At 55.6% G+C, this 16,561-nt stretch overlaps 5 protein-coding genes across 5 annotated transcripts; 3 read left to right on the top strand and 2 right to left on the bottom strand.

Moving 5' to 3' along the window:
• Positions 1 to 70: 70 nt before the first annotated feature.
• INS49_001843 (uncharacterized protein) lies at positions 71 to 5,506 on the top strand (the record flags this gene model as incomplete). The annotated part of the gene is made up of 9 exons (XM_043162664.1): positions 71 to 119; positions 537 to 1,118; positions 1,179 to 1,256; positions 1,414 to 1,806; positions 1,971 to 2,126; positions 2,190 to 2,541; positions 2,605 to 3,138; positions 4,022 to 4,519; positions 4,585 to 5,506. The coding sequence occupies 9 exons, from the start codon at positions 71 to 73 to the stop codon at positions 5,504 to 5,506; spliced, it is 3,564 nt and encodes a 1,187-aa protein (XP_043031170.1).
• Positions 5,507 to 6,287: 781 nt separating this feature from the next.
• Positions 6,288 to 9,276, top strand: INS49_001844 (uncharacterized protein; the record flags this gene model as incomplete). Its single annotated transcript, XM_043162665.1, has 3 exons — positions 6,288 to 6,836; positions 6,894 to 8,954; positions 9,088 to 9,276. The coding sequence occupies 3 exons, from the start codon at positions 6,288 to 6,290 to the stop codon at positions 9,274 to 9,276; spliced, it is 2,799 nt and encodes a 932-aa protein (XP_043031171.1).
• Positions 9,277 to 9,888: 612 nt separating this feature from the next.
• Positions 9,889 to 10,891, bottom strand: INS49_001845 (uncharacterized protein; the record flags this gene model as incomplete). The annotated part of the gene is made up of 4 exons (XM_043162666.1): positions 9,889 to 10,155; positions 10,238 to 10,365; positions 10,428 to 10,517; positions 10,606 to 10,891. 4 exons carry the CDS (start codon positions 10,889 to 10,891, stop codon positions 9,889 to 9,891), a joined length of 771 nt encoding a protein of 256 aa, XP_043031172.1.
• A 618-nt stretch (positions 10,892 to 11,509) lies between these two features.
• On the bottom strand, positions 11,510 to 14,956 carry INS49_001846 (uncharacterized protein; the record flags this gene model as incomplete). The annotated part of the gene is made up of 3 exons (XM_043162667.1): positions 11,510 to 11,811; positions 11,870 to 12,264; positions 12,330 to 14,956. 3 exons carry the CDS (start codon positions 14,954 to 14,956, stop codon positions 11,510 to 11,512), a joined length of 3,324 nt encoding a protein of 1,107 aa, XP_043031173.1.
• Positions 14,957 to 16,162: 1,206 nt separating this feature from the next.
• INS49_001847 (uncharacterized protein) lies at positions 16,163 to 16,525 on the top strand (the record flags this gene model as incomplete). Its single annotated transcript, XM_043162668.1, has 2 exons — positions 16,163 to 16,237; positions 16,328 to 16,525. 2 exons carry the CDS (start codon positions 16,163 to 16,165, stop codon positions 16,523 to 16,525), a joined length of 273 nt encoding a protein of 90 aa, XP_043031174.1.
• Between the last annotated feature and the right edge of the window lie 36 nt (positions 16,526 to 16,561).

Here is a 16,561-nt window from a genome sequence, read left to right on the forward strand (position 1 = left end):
TACAGAATACTCCATACGACACGATTTTGCACCATGTATATAAAGAGTCTCTGCATTCTCAGCGGTCATCATGGAGAGAGTGAAGACTACAATCATCACTTCTCGCTCGATTGTTCGCTGTCACTCAAGCTTGGATACAGGGGCCGTTCGTCACAAACATGATGCGCAGTAACTTGCTGGTACTTAGTATACTAGGACTCGTTCACGCGAATGTAGACCCTTTACAAGACTTCGAAACGCCTCCATGATGGGTCATGCCCAAGTTCCCATACTGGTGAGCGCACTCCAAGCTGTACGAGGCTGAAAGGGCCGGCTGAGCGACTTACAAGGAGGTAACAGGCTACCAGATGCATCAGCTCCAGTCGAGACTGTTGTACAGGATGTTGAGAACATAGCAGACTCAGGTGTCGGTGGTCTATTGCTCGTACCCTTCTACGGCTACGGATTGGGGCCAGAGGTTACTGACTGGTCGATCTATGGCTTCGGCCAACAAGCATACAAAGATATCTTGTCAGCCGCAGCTGATACGAGTGCAGTACTTGGAATTCAACTCGACATCCAGCTGGGGGCCCAACAAGGCTCGGGGCTGCCGGCAGAACCGCAGACGGAGGGCCTGGCGCGACAGCTCGTCCTGGGAGAGACAAGGCTGACAATTGGGGACGATATCTCTGCCCAGGCTGCCTTCAACCTCACTGTACCACCTCCGAAGTTCGAATATGCGATGTCTCCCGATATTGGAGACGCCATGAATCTACCAGAGGTATGGGGCAAGAATTCAATACTGGCAGCCGTTGTTGGCAGAGTCGTGAAGGAAGACGGTGGGGTGATTGTGCTCGACGAGGCCAGTCTGACTGACATAATCAACCTCACAGTCGACGGCGCCTTGAGCTGGACAGCACCTTCTCCTGGCAGCTGGGTTATCTTCGGAGTCTGGGAGGGCTACACAAATCAGCGAAACTGCATCGGTTCCAGCAAAGCCACCGACTACCCACAGAACGGCTCTTGGGTTGTCGACCATTACAGCGCCCAAGGGGCGAAGAAAACCACGGAATTTTGGGACAGGGAGCTCTTGTCAGAAGAGAGGATTGCTTCTGCACTAAATCAATCCTTTCACCATGGTTTGTTCTCATTCCATACGCCTCGACTTTTAGTTAAGTCCCCTGCTCATCATCTTGCAGCATACGAGGATGGACCCGAGTTGCAGGCGGCGCTATGGTGGACGCCTGATCTGCCGAGAATCTTTGAGGAGCTCCACGGTATGTAAAAATTGACAGCTTCTAATTCCAGGACCCAGTCAACTCGAATATTATCCATATACAGGGTACTCGGTGAACAAATACTTGCCCTTGCTTTTCCAAAAGAGCAACATGTTCTTTCAATTCGCCGCCCCATATAATCACTCCTACTTTACAGGTGATGAGCCCCGTGAAAGCCTCGGAGAGAGCGGCAAGTACTCTCAGGATTACCGTGCAGCCCTTGATATTGGGTATGGCGGATTTATCAAGGACATGGGGGATTGGGCGGCAACAAGAGGCTTCGCGTTTCAACACCAGCCAGCATTCAACCAACCCAATGACCAGTCCAAGGCCGTGGCGGTGACCAGTATCCCCGAGCTTGAGGCGAACCCCGGATCCATCGCCCCATGCCGCAGATTTGTTGGGGCAGCCCACCTGGCTGGCCGCAATGTCATCACCGAGGAGTTCGGGCAGACGGCGTTGGGCGCATTCCGAGCCAGGGTCACAGACATCGTCAACCTGGCGACTGGGGCATTCGCCGGTGGCGTCAACGGCATCACACTCCACGGCTGTGCGTATAGCGGGGAATGTCTCCACACCTCGTGGCCGGGATACACGGTGCTCTGGTATCTGTAGGTCGAGATGCTGCGCAAGTTACACCAGTATGGCGGATATATGGAGCTGACGTATTTTTGCCTGCTAGTTGGACTGAGATGTGGAATCCTTCACAGCCAGCGTGGACTCGCCTCAACGACACCATCCTTTGGGCCGGACGCAACCAACAACTGCTACGGAAGGGCGTAGCGAAGCTCGATTTCGCCTTTGTGAATTACACGTCGTCCTTCGATGTCAGCAAAGTGCTCTACCCGACGGAGGGCTTCGATGCAAAAGGTATGTGAACTTTGCCCAGCATGTGCTGGGTGGTCACCAGCTGATACAGTATCGTGTGCATAGGTTACACTTACGAATACATCAGCCCCTCTGACCTGCTATCACCAGCAGCCGTTGTTGAAGATGGAGTTCTTGCCAAAGACGGCCCCTCTTACAAAGCGCTGGTCCTCTTTGAGCAACAGTACCTCACTCCACTGGCAGAGGAATCCGCAGCGCTACTGACCTTCTCTGAAGCCGGTCTGCCCATCTTTATCACTGGCTCTGCCCCGACAACATCCATGGGCTCTACTGGCCAGAAAGAGCTGACTGACAACATTGAGGTACTTTTCTCCCGGACAAACGTGTATCAATACCCATCAAAACCGGTCGACTCCATCGTCGACGACCTCGTCGACCAGGGAATCCAGCCACGCTTGTGAGTAGTTTCATCTCCGGGCTCGGATGCGACTGGACTCTACACCCTGTGGAGGTCGTGCAGCACCAACCAGTCGTCCGAAGACTTCGTTTTTATCCTCAACAATGGCACAAAGGCAACATTCACCCTCCAGTTCAACATCCCAACCACGGACGTTGTGCCATATCTCTTTGACGCCCGGACAGGCTCACAAGAACCAATCGCGGTTTATGAAACGAACGATGACGGATTCCAGATTCCTGTCACGTTGGAACAGTTCCAGTCCCGATTCGTCGCTTTCGTGCAGAGCGATGTTGCCAGGGGTCGCAACATACTGTCACACTCGGAGAACATCGCCGAGGTCCGTGTCACGCCGTCAGGAGGTCTCGAAGCGTATGTCGCAGATGCCGACGCGGCGGAGGTGGTTCTCAGCGACCGTAACGAGACAGTATTGATACCAGAGGCGTCCGGACCCCTGCCAACTGTCGGCGAGCTGGGGCCGTGGAGGCTCACGGTAGAATCTCACGGCCCAGCGTCCAACGACTCAGTCGAGTCTGCCGTGGAGACCATCGAGGTCGGGCCGGTTGTGGGCCAGGTACTACGCAGAGTTACTGTACTGTGAGCAGACAGACGTCTTGGGTTGCTAATTTGTGCAGCATCATCCCATACTAAATGATGCTTCTGGATTTCGTGCTTGTGGACCTTCCATGCTTTCGGGCACTTTGAAGACTTCACAATTCTTCTAGACTTCCACAGGTGGACAGTCGGATGTATGCACAATACCCAGGTTTACTGTAGAATGCCAAATGGTGCCATGTTCACTGTACATGCCTGTCTGTGTTGGCAGCAACGACGTTTCTTGATGCCCAGCCTCGCGACTGCCCGAAGAGGAAATCGGCAGCTGCAACCGTGAAAGCGGAGTGGTCGAGCGGTGCTGCAGGGATGGACCCACCTGCCCGGGGCCCCACCCTGCCTCCAATGCGGCCCCGGACCGGCCCCAAGGCTGGACTGATCGAGTTTGGCCAGTCCGAACATGCACCGACGTACCTATATACCCACCTAGGTAGGTAGTAGGTGCATGTATGGATACGCACCATGATTTCCGCGTGGCTGCTTTGTCGGCTGATTCTGCACTCTGCCATAAATCCCCATGTCATGCAGATGGGTCCGAGTTGGAATCCTAGACAGACACAGCTCGAGCAGGCAATCCATCCCACCAGAAGCCAGTGCTGGTCATGCCACCAACTATGCACTTCGGCATACTTAAGTACAGATGGGAACGCCCCGATATTATCACTAGACCAAGAAAATCAAGTCGAGCCGTGTTAGTTTCCTGTAGCGGCGGCACCCAGTTACCCACATCTATCGCGTTTAAATTCCCCGTGTTCTCTTCCTGGTTCGGCTTCACCCATACTTCAGTCAACCTTCAACCCAGCCCAACTGTGGTCGCAACACGAGAACTGAAAATAACACACGTAATGGACAACCCATTCTCGCACAGCTACGCCACTCAGCGGAGACGGCCTCGCCCGACCAGGGCTTCCTCCTCCAAGGCCAACGCCCCAGCCAACGCCTCGGCCAGCGCCTCCGCCGAAGATCCTTTCACCGACCACTCCGTGAAATCCTCCCAGCCAGCCACAGACCCCTTCGCGAGCTCGCAGCACCTCCCAAAATCAGCCTCAGCCCTCAGTGACTCGACTGCACCTAGTGGCAATGATTACAGGCCCGGCCGCGCAAGATACTTCCACAGCCGTCGCGTCCGCAAAGATGAAGTAATCAAGCCGTGGGTCAAGGAGCCCAGGGATCCCGCCGAGAAGTGGATCGAAATCATCCCTCTTATCGGGTTGCTGGTCGGCATTGGAATTGCGGGAGTCCTGATCTGGGATGGCCTTCGCAATGTCATTGACCACAAGTACTGCCCAGTCTTGATCGATGACTTCTCCCATGGAATAATCGATCGTAACATTTGGCAACCTGAGATACAGCTTGGCGAATACGGGTGAGTACCATTTCCTGTCTGTCAGTGGCTACATCAACGAAACTGACGTATTTCCTCTTCGACAGCAACGGCGAGTTTGAGGAGACCACGGACGAGGATACGAATCTCTATGTCAACGACGGCAGTCTGTTCCTCAAGGCTACGCTGCAAGATGAAGACAAGATCAACAAGGAATACACCAGGGACTTGCGCGGCAGGTGCACAAGCAACGAGCGTTACAAGTGCGTGAGAGCCACGAGTACAAAACCGGGGAATTCATCTATCGTGCCCCCAGTCATTTCTGCACGCATCAACACAAAGCACAGCAAGAAGATCAAATATGGCCGAGTCGAAGTTGTTGCCAAGATGCCCAAGGGTGACTGGCTCTGGCCCGCTATCTGGATGATGCCGGTCAACGACACTTACGGGCCCTGGCCCGCCTCGGGCGAAATCGACATCGCCGAGTCCCGTGGCAACAACCACACCTACTCCCAGGGAGGCGACAACGTCATATCATCTACGCTCCACTGGGGTCCTGAGCACGCCACCGACAGGTGGTGGCAGACATCCAAGAGGCGAACCGCCAGGCACAGCGTCTACTCGGAGGGCTTCAACACCTTCGGCCTCGAGTGGTCAGAGAAGTACGTCTTCACATATATCAACAACCGGCTGATGATGGTCATGTACACCCCCTTCGCAAAGCCGATGTGGAAGCGTGGCAAGTTCCCTCCGGCAAACTCCAACGGGACGGCCCTCATCGATCCCTGGTCGCAGACTCACCGGGACAACACCCCCTTCGACCAGGAATTCTATCTGATCCTCAACCTGGCGGTTGGTGGCACCAACGGCTGGTTCAAGGACGGAAAGGACGGGAAGCCCTGGCTGGACACATCCAAGAACGCGCCAAAGGAGTTTTGGGAGGCTCGGGACAAGTGGATGCCCACGTGGACTCAGCCGTATATGGAGGTCAAGAAGGTCACTATGCTGCAAGAGTGCGATGGGAAATGAGTAAGAGAGTCATTGCTTCTGGTAGCACTCCAAAGCATGGGATGCTGCCATTTGGTAGACTGACATGAGAGTCTGCACCTCTCCAAGTTGATCAGAGATCGTTGCCGTTTATTCTCACATTCATCCAAATCTTCGCCGCATCTTTTTTATTATCATTATTATTATTATGATTTGTGCACCAGTTCCAAGTTTCTTAGATAACACAGATAGAGCAGAAACTTGTCAAGGCACCCTAAGGCACCTAAAGGTGATGAGGTGATCATGCAACCCATTACCGTGCTCCGTTGCATGCACTAGTAGCACTAAGCGTCTGCCCGAGAGGTCTGGCGCATACGCGAGGAACACAAGTAAATCTTTAACATGGACATATCACCTCGATACGTTCTGGAAACTCAGCCTCGCATCTCATGATTGCTTTATGGACCACCAAACTTACTAGCCAAGGCCCAATCCTTGATCGTTTCGACTTAGCCAGCTCCCTAGGACCTTTAGCTGATCCAGTCGGCACTTGTTCGTGGTTCTCAGTTCCCTCCGCGCTTTCACAAAATTAGCTTCTGCAACATGCAAAAAGAATATCACAGAGTTGCAAGACATCTTGTTCTGCCTCTATCAAAGGATTTTTCACCTTGCATCTTGTTGGGTCTCTTGCGTTTTGTGCCCTCCTGGTACTGTCAAACCTAGCCGCCTGCACAACTGTATTCTCGGTTTCCGCGATCCATGACAGGGCTCAATACCATTGATTATCTCGAGGTCTCTTCCCGTCTGTGAGGCTTACTCCTCAATGGACGACGCCATCCTCCCTGTTTTTGAATCCCTCAACACAATCCAAACCAACAACATGCAAGCGAGTATGGAGCGCAGCTATTCACCAGTGTCCCGGCTCCCATCCACCGAGCCGGAAAGCAGCAGACCGCCATCTCAGTCGACGCACCACCAGACACGGCGACCCAAAAGCAACACCCGGAGTCAAACGCCAAGCCGCGGCGGGCGCCGCAGTAGGCTCTCGAGGCAGGGCTCGCTGTCGGCAAGGAATTCCAGTGGCCGGGACACCGACCGCCATGCCGCCCCGAGCCAGCAAAAGTCGCGGGCCAAGAGCCTCCCGGGGCGCGCGGGGCGTATCAAGGCCAGGGCGACATTCCTCGACGACATCAGGCATGAGGTCATGGTGAACCACCTGTACCAGCAACAGTGCTCTCGCCTCTGGGTCTCGGACGGCAACGGCGTCCTCGAGGGCGTCGTTGTGCGCAAGACCGCTGACAAGTACATGAGCTGTCCCCCAGAGCTTGCTGCCTCGGCGTTCGCACAGTCCATGGCCGCCCTGGGCGTTCAGGTGAGCTCGTCATCTTCCCTGTAGAAGGTGGAAAGGGACCACAGCTAACACAAGCAGTGCGCCATGACGGTAAATTCCCGCATCATCAAGTCATTTCTGGCGTGGAACCCGGGCGCTATTGACGTGCCGTTGAAGAATGGCCTCCGCATCCAGATTTTGCCCGGCGTACGGGACCTGGCCAGGGCAAGGAAGCAGCAATGCGCGGCCTTCCTCGCGGCTGAGGGTCTCCTCGTCGTGTGGGATGACGACGCAATGCACCTCATCGAACGAGCGACAAGCATCCAGGACGAGCTCATGCGCCTCGTCTGGAGGACTGAGGCGCCCGCGGATGGGGCCACGGCTGACAATGTCTTCGGGACGGAAAAGAAAGAGCAGATGGTCGATGCAGAGACTGGCGAGATCAACCCCCAGAAGAGACAGAGGCACAAGCAGAACGCCGTGCTGGTCAGCCTGACCCTCTGTCTTATCACTGCCTCTATTGGAGCTGCCCTGCGGCAACTCGTCATCGAGTCGGCTTTGGACCTGGCATGGCTTCGCATAGCACTGATCAGCCTGTTTCCGATTTCCATCTTCTTCACCCTCTTCTTCTGTCAGGTCATCTGGGGGTCCGGTGCCCAGATGGTCGGCCCCGTCCGCCAGATGAAGACCAACTCCAAGTTCTTCTCAGCAGAAACGTCCACTCGCCTGCAGAACTCCATCCTTCCCCACGTCACCATCCAGTGCCCCGTCTACAAGGAAGGCCTTGCCGGTGTCATCATGCCCACCGTCAAGTCCGTCAAGGCCGCCATGACGACTTACGAGCTCCAAGGCGGCTCGGCGAACTTGTTCATCAACGACGACGGGCTGCAGCTGCTGGACGAGGAGGAGCGCCAGGCCCGCATCCAGTTCTACTCCGAGAACGGCATCGGCTGGACGGCTCGGCCCCGTCATGGAGACAAGGGCTTCCAGCGCCGCGGCAAGTTCAAGAAGGCCTCCAACATGAACTACGCCCTCATGATCTCGTGCAGGCTCGAGGACAAGCTGGTTCGCGTCCAGCGCCACGCCAGGTGGACCCAGAAAGACGAGGCGCAGGCCTACTGCGACGCTCTGGCCGAGGTGAACAAGGAGATGGAAGGTCGTGCGTGGATGGACGGCAACATCCGCATTGGCGACTACATCTTGCTTATCGACTCTGACACTCGTGTCCCCGAGGACTGTCTGCTTGACTCCGTGTCAGAGATGGAGCAGTCTCCCGAGGTCGGGATCCTGCAGTTCTCATCCGGCGTCATGCAGGTCGTCCACACGTACTTCGAGAACGGCATCACGTTCTTCACCAACCTGATCTACTCTGCCATTCGCTACACCGTCGCCAACGGCGATGTCGCCCCCTTCGTCGGGCACAACGCCGTGCTCCGCTGGTCCGCCCTCCAGACTGTCAGCTACGAGGACGAGGACGGCTACGAGAAGTTCTGGTCCGAGTCCCACGTGTCCGAGGACTTCGACATGTCCCTCCGCCTCCAGTGCTCGAGCTACATCATCCGCCTCGCCACCTGGGCCGGCGAGGACTTCAAGGAGGGTGTGTCCCTGACGGTCTACGACGAGCTGGCGCGCTGGGAGAAGTACGCGTACGGCTGCAACGAGCTGCTGTTCCACCCGATCCGCAAGTGGCCCGTAATGGGGCCCTTCACGCCGCTGTTCCGCAAGTTCCTGTGCTCGGGCATCCCGACCACGTCCAAGATCACCGTGGTGTCGTACATCGGCACCTACTACGCCATCGCCGCGGCCTGGATCATGACGAGCACAAACTACTTCCTCTACGGCTGGTTCAGCGACTACCTCGACCGCTACTACGTCGACTCGTGGCAGGTCTGGTTCTCCATCATCATCGTCTTCAACGGCCTCGGCAACATCGGCCTCGCCGCCATGCGCTACCGCGGCCACCAGATGAGCTTCTTCGGCTGCCTGCTCGAGAACCTCAAGTGGATGGTCCTCCTGGCCATCTTCCTCGGCGGCCTCAGCCTGCACGTCTCACAGGCCATCCTGTCGCACATGTTCGAGATCGACATGACCTGGGGCGCCACCAGCAAGGAGGCCGAGTTCTCCAACTTCTGGATCGAGGTTCCCAGGGTCATCAAGAGGGTACGTAGCTCTATCATGGATCAACGCATCCCCCCCCCCCCCACGCCCACTAAGGCACCCCACCCCCATCCGATTCACTCAAGTCAAGTCTCGCCGGCATAAAGTGATAACGCTGACATGTTCCTACTCACAGTTCCGCTACTCGATGATATTCTCTGTTACTACGATCGTCGTCATGATTATCTTGGGCGTCGCACCTTTCATACCTTACGGCTGGCGCATCACCGACTTCGTGGCTATCCTGCCCATGGCGACGGTCGCTGTCTCGCACATGCTGTTGCCTATTGCCCTGAACCCCGCCCTGATGAAATTCTCTTGGTAAGATTTACACCTGAAAGTTGCTTGAAATCAGAGGTAAGCAGGGCTCCAGGGTGCTGGATTCAGGCGGGACAATCAAGCCAGAGGGAAGTGGAACGGTTCCGACAGGGACCATGAGGGCCTGAGTTATAAAGTGCAGTCGAGAGATCAAGTGGGTTTATGAATAGTGGTCAAAATTGCCGGCATTGCACAGGCGTACAAAGAGGGCAGAGTAAGAATATTTCGGTTGATTCAAGGTAGTGGCTACTCAGTAGAATTTTGAATTTCTCTTGTGGTTTTTTGATACTGTCCGCCTTCTTCTACAGTTCACCAGGAAGTTTCTCGCAGGTCCGCTTGTCCTCTGAGGACGGAGATGTGTTGTCTTTTGGAAACAACATTTGACAACCAGCATGCAATTCAAATGTGCGCGCTTATGTCCAAGACTACTCGGGTGCTGCAGAGTCGTGTTGGCATACCGTAGATATGTGGCTAGCCCAGTGGACTCGCTACCATGACTGCACCTACTACGACACGTATGCGACAATCATGGACACCCCTTCTGTCACATTCAGGCCGTTCACAACACAAGGCAATGGATGGATAAGTAATTCTCGCTAAGACACACTACACATTATCCTCACGCGATCCCCGCCTTGTCTCCAGCACGGTTCTCGACCGCCCACGCGGTCAGAGCGTCCCAGTCCACGCACTGGTGCGTCGAGTTGGCCCCGGAGAAGCCCTTCCTCCTCCCGTCCGGCTGCAGCTCTGCGAAATCGAGCGTCGTGTCCGCCGAGCACATTATGCTCTGCCGGATGTAGTCGATGCAGTGATACTCGTGGCCGGCCCCGGCGAAGCGCGACTTGTCGTGCTTCTCGTACTTCTTCACCACGTCCCTGATGACGCCCTGTTTTTGGGTAGGGTGATGAGCAAATGTCTGACTCTAAAAAAACAAGAGTTAAGTGTCAAGGTGGTGGGTTGCATCATACCAAGCAGTGCAGTTGATGCAGCGCTGAGAGGGAGTAGATCTCTGCCTCCTCAGGGTCGTCCTCAATGGTCTTGCTGGCCGGCATGTCGAACCGTCTTGGATGTGGGACGCGCACAAAGCCAGATCCGACTCGGGCCATTGTTAGCGGCCGTACGAATGACACCGCCTGGAGAGAGGCAGACGTCACTTACTGGGCATCAGCTTATCCCACAGCTTATCCCCCTCGACACTCGTGTCCTCGTAGTCGGTGGGAAAGTCAAACTTGACCTCCTTCATGGGGACTGCCATCGACCTCGTCAGCCCTCAAGGTTCCACCAAGCCAGCCAGCCACTCTTCCTCAAAAGCTCAAGTATCCGAGGCTCAACTCACAGTCCGGGACGAATGCCTGTGGTGGTAATAATGTCCCGTTCTTGCCCCTGTCGCCACCCGCCACAGCCTCCTCATGTCCACCCATCGACACCGCCGCCTTGACCGTCTTGCCATAACTGTCTCCAGCCGTAAACCCAAGCAGAAACACCACAATCGTCAGGAGGGACAGGCACGCCCATTTCACAGCCTTCTCGAGCCGCGGCGACCTCTGCCGCTTCTCAGCCGCGCCCAGCGCATAGGGGCCGTCGTCGTCCAGCGGCACCGACGTGTACGTGTCGTTCCCCATGGTTCAGGTCGAGCTCTTCACCGGCCGGCGTCGTGAGGGTGAATACTGTAGAGCACCATGGGATGCTGTGAAAAAGAACAGCAGCATGATATTCAGGTGAGAGATCATGTTCAGGAGACGGTGAGTCTTGATACAAGCCGTATTTCCGGCGCGGGCCCTCCGGCGGCTCGATTGGGAAGAGCCCAATTTACCCGCGGCGGGTCAGGGGTTTGGTGGATCTACCGACCTTAACCCTCACCGAAAGTCTCGACGGCCATAATCGGGGGGTTAATGGGGAATTTTGAAGACATCGTGGAATTCATAGACAACACTGATCAAAAAGACATGTCACGAGAACGAGGCTTAGAGGCTCGAAAAATCGATGCACATAACTTGATAAACCATTAGAAAAAGTATGAAGTGGACCATGGTCGAGTCTACTCTATCCGAAATCATGATGCCCCAACCCATCTATATCGAAACGCCGACCGTCTATAAGCATCAGCTCTATCCACCTCTTTCTTTTTAAGGTTCCCCTAAATGCCAAGCGTGGCGTTCGCTGCCATGTTCTCGCAGAACTGAAAAAAGCACGAAACTTCATGTCCAATCGTCAAGCAGAAAGGCTCCATAGCCTACTATTTACGCGTCCTCGTCGTCCGTGTCAGGAGGGTGCGGTGTGCCCTTGGGGCTGTTCAGCCATTCGATGTGCCTCAACCGACGCCTGGCCTGCTGCTCCTTCAGGTCCTTCTTGGTCATCTTCCTCTTCTTCTTGGCCTTGAAGTTGAGCGGCGTGTCGATGTTGTCCTCCACTCCGCTGTTGACAGCGCTGTTCATGGCTGCTGACCGCCGTGCTCGCTCCGTTGACGGGAGTGCTGACACCAGACGACGGGGCGGTAGAGCCAGGGCGAGAGTCTTCAAAGCGATCCAGGGAGATTGCGTTGCTGCCCTTGTGTGTCATGCGTCCGTCCCGCACGTGCCACTGTTCCGAGGCCAGCGCACCTACAAACTCCTCGTTGTGACTGATCATCACCACACCGCCCTTGAAGTCGCGAATAGCAACAGCCAGGCCACCTAGCGAGTCACGGTCCAAGAAGTTGGTCGGCTCATCCAACACCAGCAAGTGAGGGTTGTTCCACATGGCGCCAGCGATGACAACCTTGACCTTTTGACCGCCGGACAGCGATCCAATCTCATTGTGGTTGGCAATCTCCGGGTCAAGTCCAAGATCCTCAAAGTGCTGAGAGATGACCTTGGGCTCAAGGACACGGTAACCGAGACCCTCCCGTGAGGCCTCGTGATCATCAAACTCCTGCACCAACTTGTCGAAACCGAGCTCAATGAGGGTCTCGCGGCTGATTTGGGAGTTATGCTTGGGCAACCATCCCTTCCATTGACTGCAATCATGTTAGTCACCTGCTTACTCATTAAGTTAGAGAATGGGGAGTTGCGGTCAACTTACATCTCGTATTGGAAGGACTTCTTGTACTTCTGTCGACCAACGAGGGTCTCGATCTGTCGGAGACCCTTTCCATCTCCCATGTCGATTGGCTTCTCCATTTGAGCACGGTCTGCGTCAGACAGAGCTCTTGTCTCCTTGAAGTGAACCTCTCGGTCATCGCCGTTTTGGTAACGCCACTGGAGATACTGGTTGGGCGTCTTCTCAAGATGCATCTCCACGTGCTCAAGAGCGTGTTGTTTGATGTAACCGATACGCAGATTTGGGTGCTTCTCCACCTTTCCAGCTGTTGGGATGACTTCGCCTGTCAACAGCTTAATAAGTGTCGACTTTCCAGCACCGTTGGGCCCGATGACAGCAATGCGAGACGACAAAGAAAGCTGGCAGGTAACGTCGGCCAAGGATGGCTTTGGAGCCTTGGGATACTGGTAGCTGACATTCGTCATACGAACGATGGCACGGGTCTGTGACTTGATGCCAGATAAGATACCAGGTGGCGGGAATCTGAATTGTACCAGGCTGGCGGACAGGGTGTAGTAGCTCTTCGCTTCGGGGCGAACCTTGACAAAAGCGTTGAGGTTACCCTTGAAGTGACCAAGCTTCTTGCCCGGTTCGTAGTGGTAGATGTCCGTTGTGACGTTATCCAGGAAGCCGGAGTCGTGAGAGACAATCAGACTAGTAATCTCTGTGTGCGATTTGAGGTACTCTTCCAACCATGCAATGTTCTCGACATCCAAGTGGTTGGTAGGTTCGTCCAGCAGCAGGACGTCGGCCTTCTGCAGCATGGCCCTGGCCAGTGCGAGCTTCATCTTCCAACCTCCCGACAGGGAGCCGACCCTTTGAGCTTGTCGGCCATCGGGGCCAGAGGTGAAACCGAACTCTGCGAGCACTTCCGAAATACGTTCAATGCCTGTGCCGAGCTTTGTAATCTCAGGGTCCTTGGCAACAAAGTCGAGGATGCTGAGATCGGCATCCTCGCCCTGGTTGTGTTCGACATAGCAGGTTCGGAGGACATCCTGAGGGGGAAACCCTTCCAGCTTGCCGCCAGCAATAGCCTTCATCAAGGTCGACTTTCCGGCACCATTGCGACCGCACAGTCCGTAGCGATGACCCTTCAACAGGCGCAAGTTAGTGTGCGAGAGCAGGAGCATACCGCCGTAGGCCAGGGAGAAATCGGCGTTAACAATCTCGACCTCTCCGTCATCCTCCTTCTCAGGCTCGCCGAACTTGCGATGATCCTCGTCAACGTAGTACTTTTGCACAGCGTCCGCGACAGCCTGGTGGGCATCAGAGCCCTTCACGAAACCCTGGAGATAGGGCGCAAGCTTTCCGGCGATGCGGCTGACGTAGCGGTGGTTGACGTCTTCGGCGATGAGTTCACAGACGTACGGCTTTGCGACCTTGAACAGCTCCACGTCGCCGGTGACGCCGCCGTTGTTCTTGATCTCGGCATCAACAATCTTGGCAACATCGTCGGCGTTGATGCGCTCAACCACATCCTTGTCGGTGGCCATAGCCTTGTCCATGACATCCAACGCTCTCTGGGCGAGCTCACGGACCTCGGGAAGGGATGCACGGTCGAAGACGCCCTTGACACCGGGCTTCAGCTTTGGCAAGAAGGTACGTGCCTCGATCGGGTCGTGCACTAGCTTGGTGAGGTTTTCGGTGATGACGACCGTCCTTCGCAGGGTTTCTTGGGGTGTGGACGGGTTGTGGAGAGACCGCTCGAGGAAGGGCGTCAGGAGGGCGAGAACTGGGGATGTGACAATCGCAACGAAAGTTGTCTGCGAAAGAGCATGGATGGCCTTGTATACTGCGTCCGGAGAAGGCTTGCGCATAGCCTCGAGCAACAGAGGCAACTTGGGGGCCACGTCGTCGTTTTGCAGGAGGGCGGTGAGCGAGTCCATTGTCTTGACTGCTTGCTTCTCGACCTCGGGCTTCAAGTCGTGCATGCCATTCTCGACGAGTGGGATCAGGCCGGCCAGCTTGGCACCCATTATTTCGCGCAAAACGTCCTTTTCGTGGGCTTCCTCCTTTGTGCCACCGAACTCGAGCTTAGCCTTGTCGGCCATCTTCTGCATGAGTTTTAAAGCGCCGACAGTGCCTTGCCACTTGCCAGTTGTCTTGGACAGGTATCTTTGGAGGGCAGGGAGGAGGCCGACGACGAGAGCCTCGGGGCTCAGGTGGTTGAAGAGGGCATCGATGCCGTACTGTGCTGCGTCGCGGACAACGGAGCCCTTGTCGGCAAGGGCGTCGAGGGCGCAAGCGATGACGCCGCCATCCTTGACGAGGAAGATGACTTCGGAAACGGGCTGTCGTGGGGGGAAGCGCTCGAGGAGTGCACCAAGAAGGTTCTGCGCGCTCTCTCTCCGGAGACCGGACTTCTTGTCAGACGCAGCCTTCTTGATCTCGGCGAGGATGCCGTAAGATTCCAAACCGCGGCACCCGACGCTGGGCGAGTTCAGAAGGAGTTCGCAGAGACCGTAGGCGGCATCGACCGAGGCGTTGGAGGTCTTTGCGTTGAAGATAGCCTCCATGAAAGCCGACACATCGGCTTGCGATGGTGGCGGGGCGTCGCCATTTGCGACGACGGTCGGCGGGTTCATTTCAGGTGAAACCGAATGCGGCATTCCCAGATTACAGAATGTCGGAAAATCTGCAGCAAGGTGATCTTGCTTTGCCGCAGAGAAAGAAGAAAAAAAGAAGGAGTGGAGAGGTTGGCGTGCAAGAAGCAGCCGGGAAAAGGGGGATGGAGCGTGAGTTGGCGACCGTGGTTGAACGAGAGAAGGAAAATCGAAAGGGTCGGCTGCAGAAATCCCACGGGGGGTAAAGCGAAATCTGCATTCGTCGGTCAGACTTGGGTTCGGCTCTTGGGCAGCTGAAAAATTGCGGTCTATTCTTATCGATAGGCCAGATACAGGCCCGATAAGCCGGGTCAGAAGGCGAGGTGAGGCGGCTGATTAATGGCGAGCCTGCTAATAGGTCGGGTAGATGTTCCACCATGAACAGAGACCTATTCAGGGACCCTGGATCTACTGTATATGGATTCGAATCAACGAATTCGCCAATTAACCACAATTTTCCTCGGCGATCCTCCCATCAGTTTTGGATTGCTTTCGGCACGGCCAATCCCATGTGGTTACACATAGCGCACTTTTCGGTCATGGGCTTGTGACACTAGGCAGGCCATCATTTTTGGGTCCCTGTTCCGTCGACGGTCAGACCCGCTGGATTTGTTGCACGGTGATGGTTGCCAGTGCCGCAACGTTTTGTGTCGGAGGGCAGTTGTCTTCCTCGTTGGAATCAAGGCCTACACCTGCTTCTCCGTTGGTCGCTGGTATTTGGTAAGTTTTTTCATGTAGAGAAACCTGTGGCTTGAAATGCAATCAGCAGTGGCTTGACAAGCACGGCCATCTGTCTGCATCGAGCCTTACTAGCAGCGGTCGAAATTCTTGACTGCTGTGAGGTTTTTATATCTCCGTTGAACTAAATTGATTGATTTGTTATAACCAGACTTGATCGTCCTCTATCAAAGAATTGCTGGATCTTGCCATTGTGGAAGAGATGCATTGCACGGTGTTGCCGGCCAATCTTATCTAGGCTGCACTTGGGGATCACTGGGCCGCGATAACTTTCCTCTTTCGTTCCCTCTCAGTGAAGTGCAGCCTTGGCGGGGCCGGCGTTGGGCCCAAACTCCAGGGTTGTTCTCGTCCCAAGTCATGCGCCGTGACCTTCCCATGGGTTAAGTTTCCTCTCCGTCCGACGAGAAGTTGTTTCCAGCCCCTGCAGTGAGAGATGATGCAATTTTTGGGAATGCAGACGGGTCCACCTCCAAGATGTTGACTGCGAGCCACGCGCCGCAGCCCGACGACGTCACGGTCCCGGCTCGCTCTTTTGGCGGATGCTCCGCGGTATGATGCTCCGAACCCCGGTGCCCCCGGTGCCCCCGGTGCCCCCGCCGGCCCCCAAGTGCCACATTTGTTGATGCCGGCGTTCCTCAGTGCCGAAAGCGCCATATGAAATGCGACGAAGGCCGGCCGTCATGTTCTGCTTGCCGAGATTCCGGTCTGGCTTGTGGTGGTTATGAGAAGAGCATCTTCTTCAGCTCCGACGACCGCAATGGCGCCTCTGCAGGCGGCCGCCTCCGCTTCCGGCAGTTCATGCTCAGCGAGCGAGAGCGCCAGGCAATGAGCGAGTAGTTGACTGTTAGCGTCCTGCCAAAGTCAGCCTTTAGG

Source organism: Diaporthe citri, assembly GCF_014595645.1.
Source record: "Diaporthe citri strain NFHF-8-4 chromosome Unknown scaffold_1, whole genome shotgun sequence".
NCBI classification, from domain to species: Eukaryota; Fungi; Ascomycota; class Sordariomycetes; order Diaporthales; family Diaporthaceae; genus Diaporthe; species Diaporthe citri.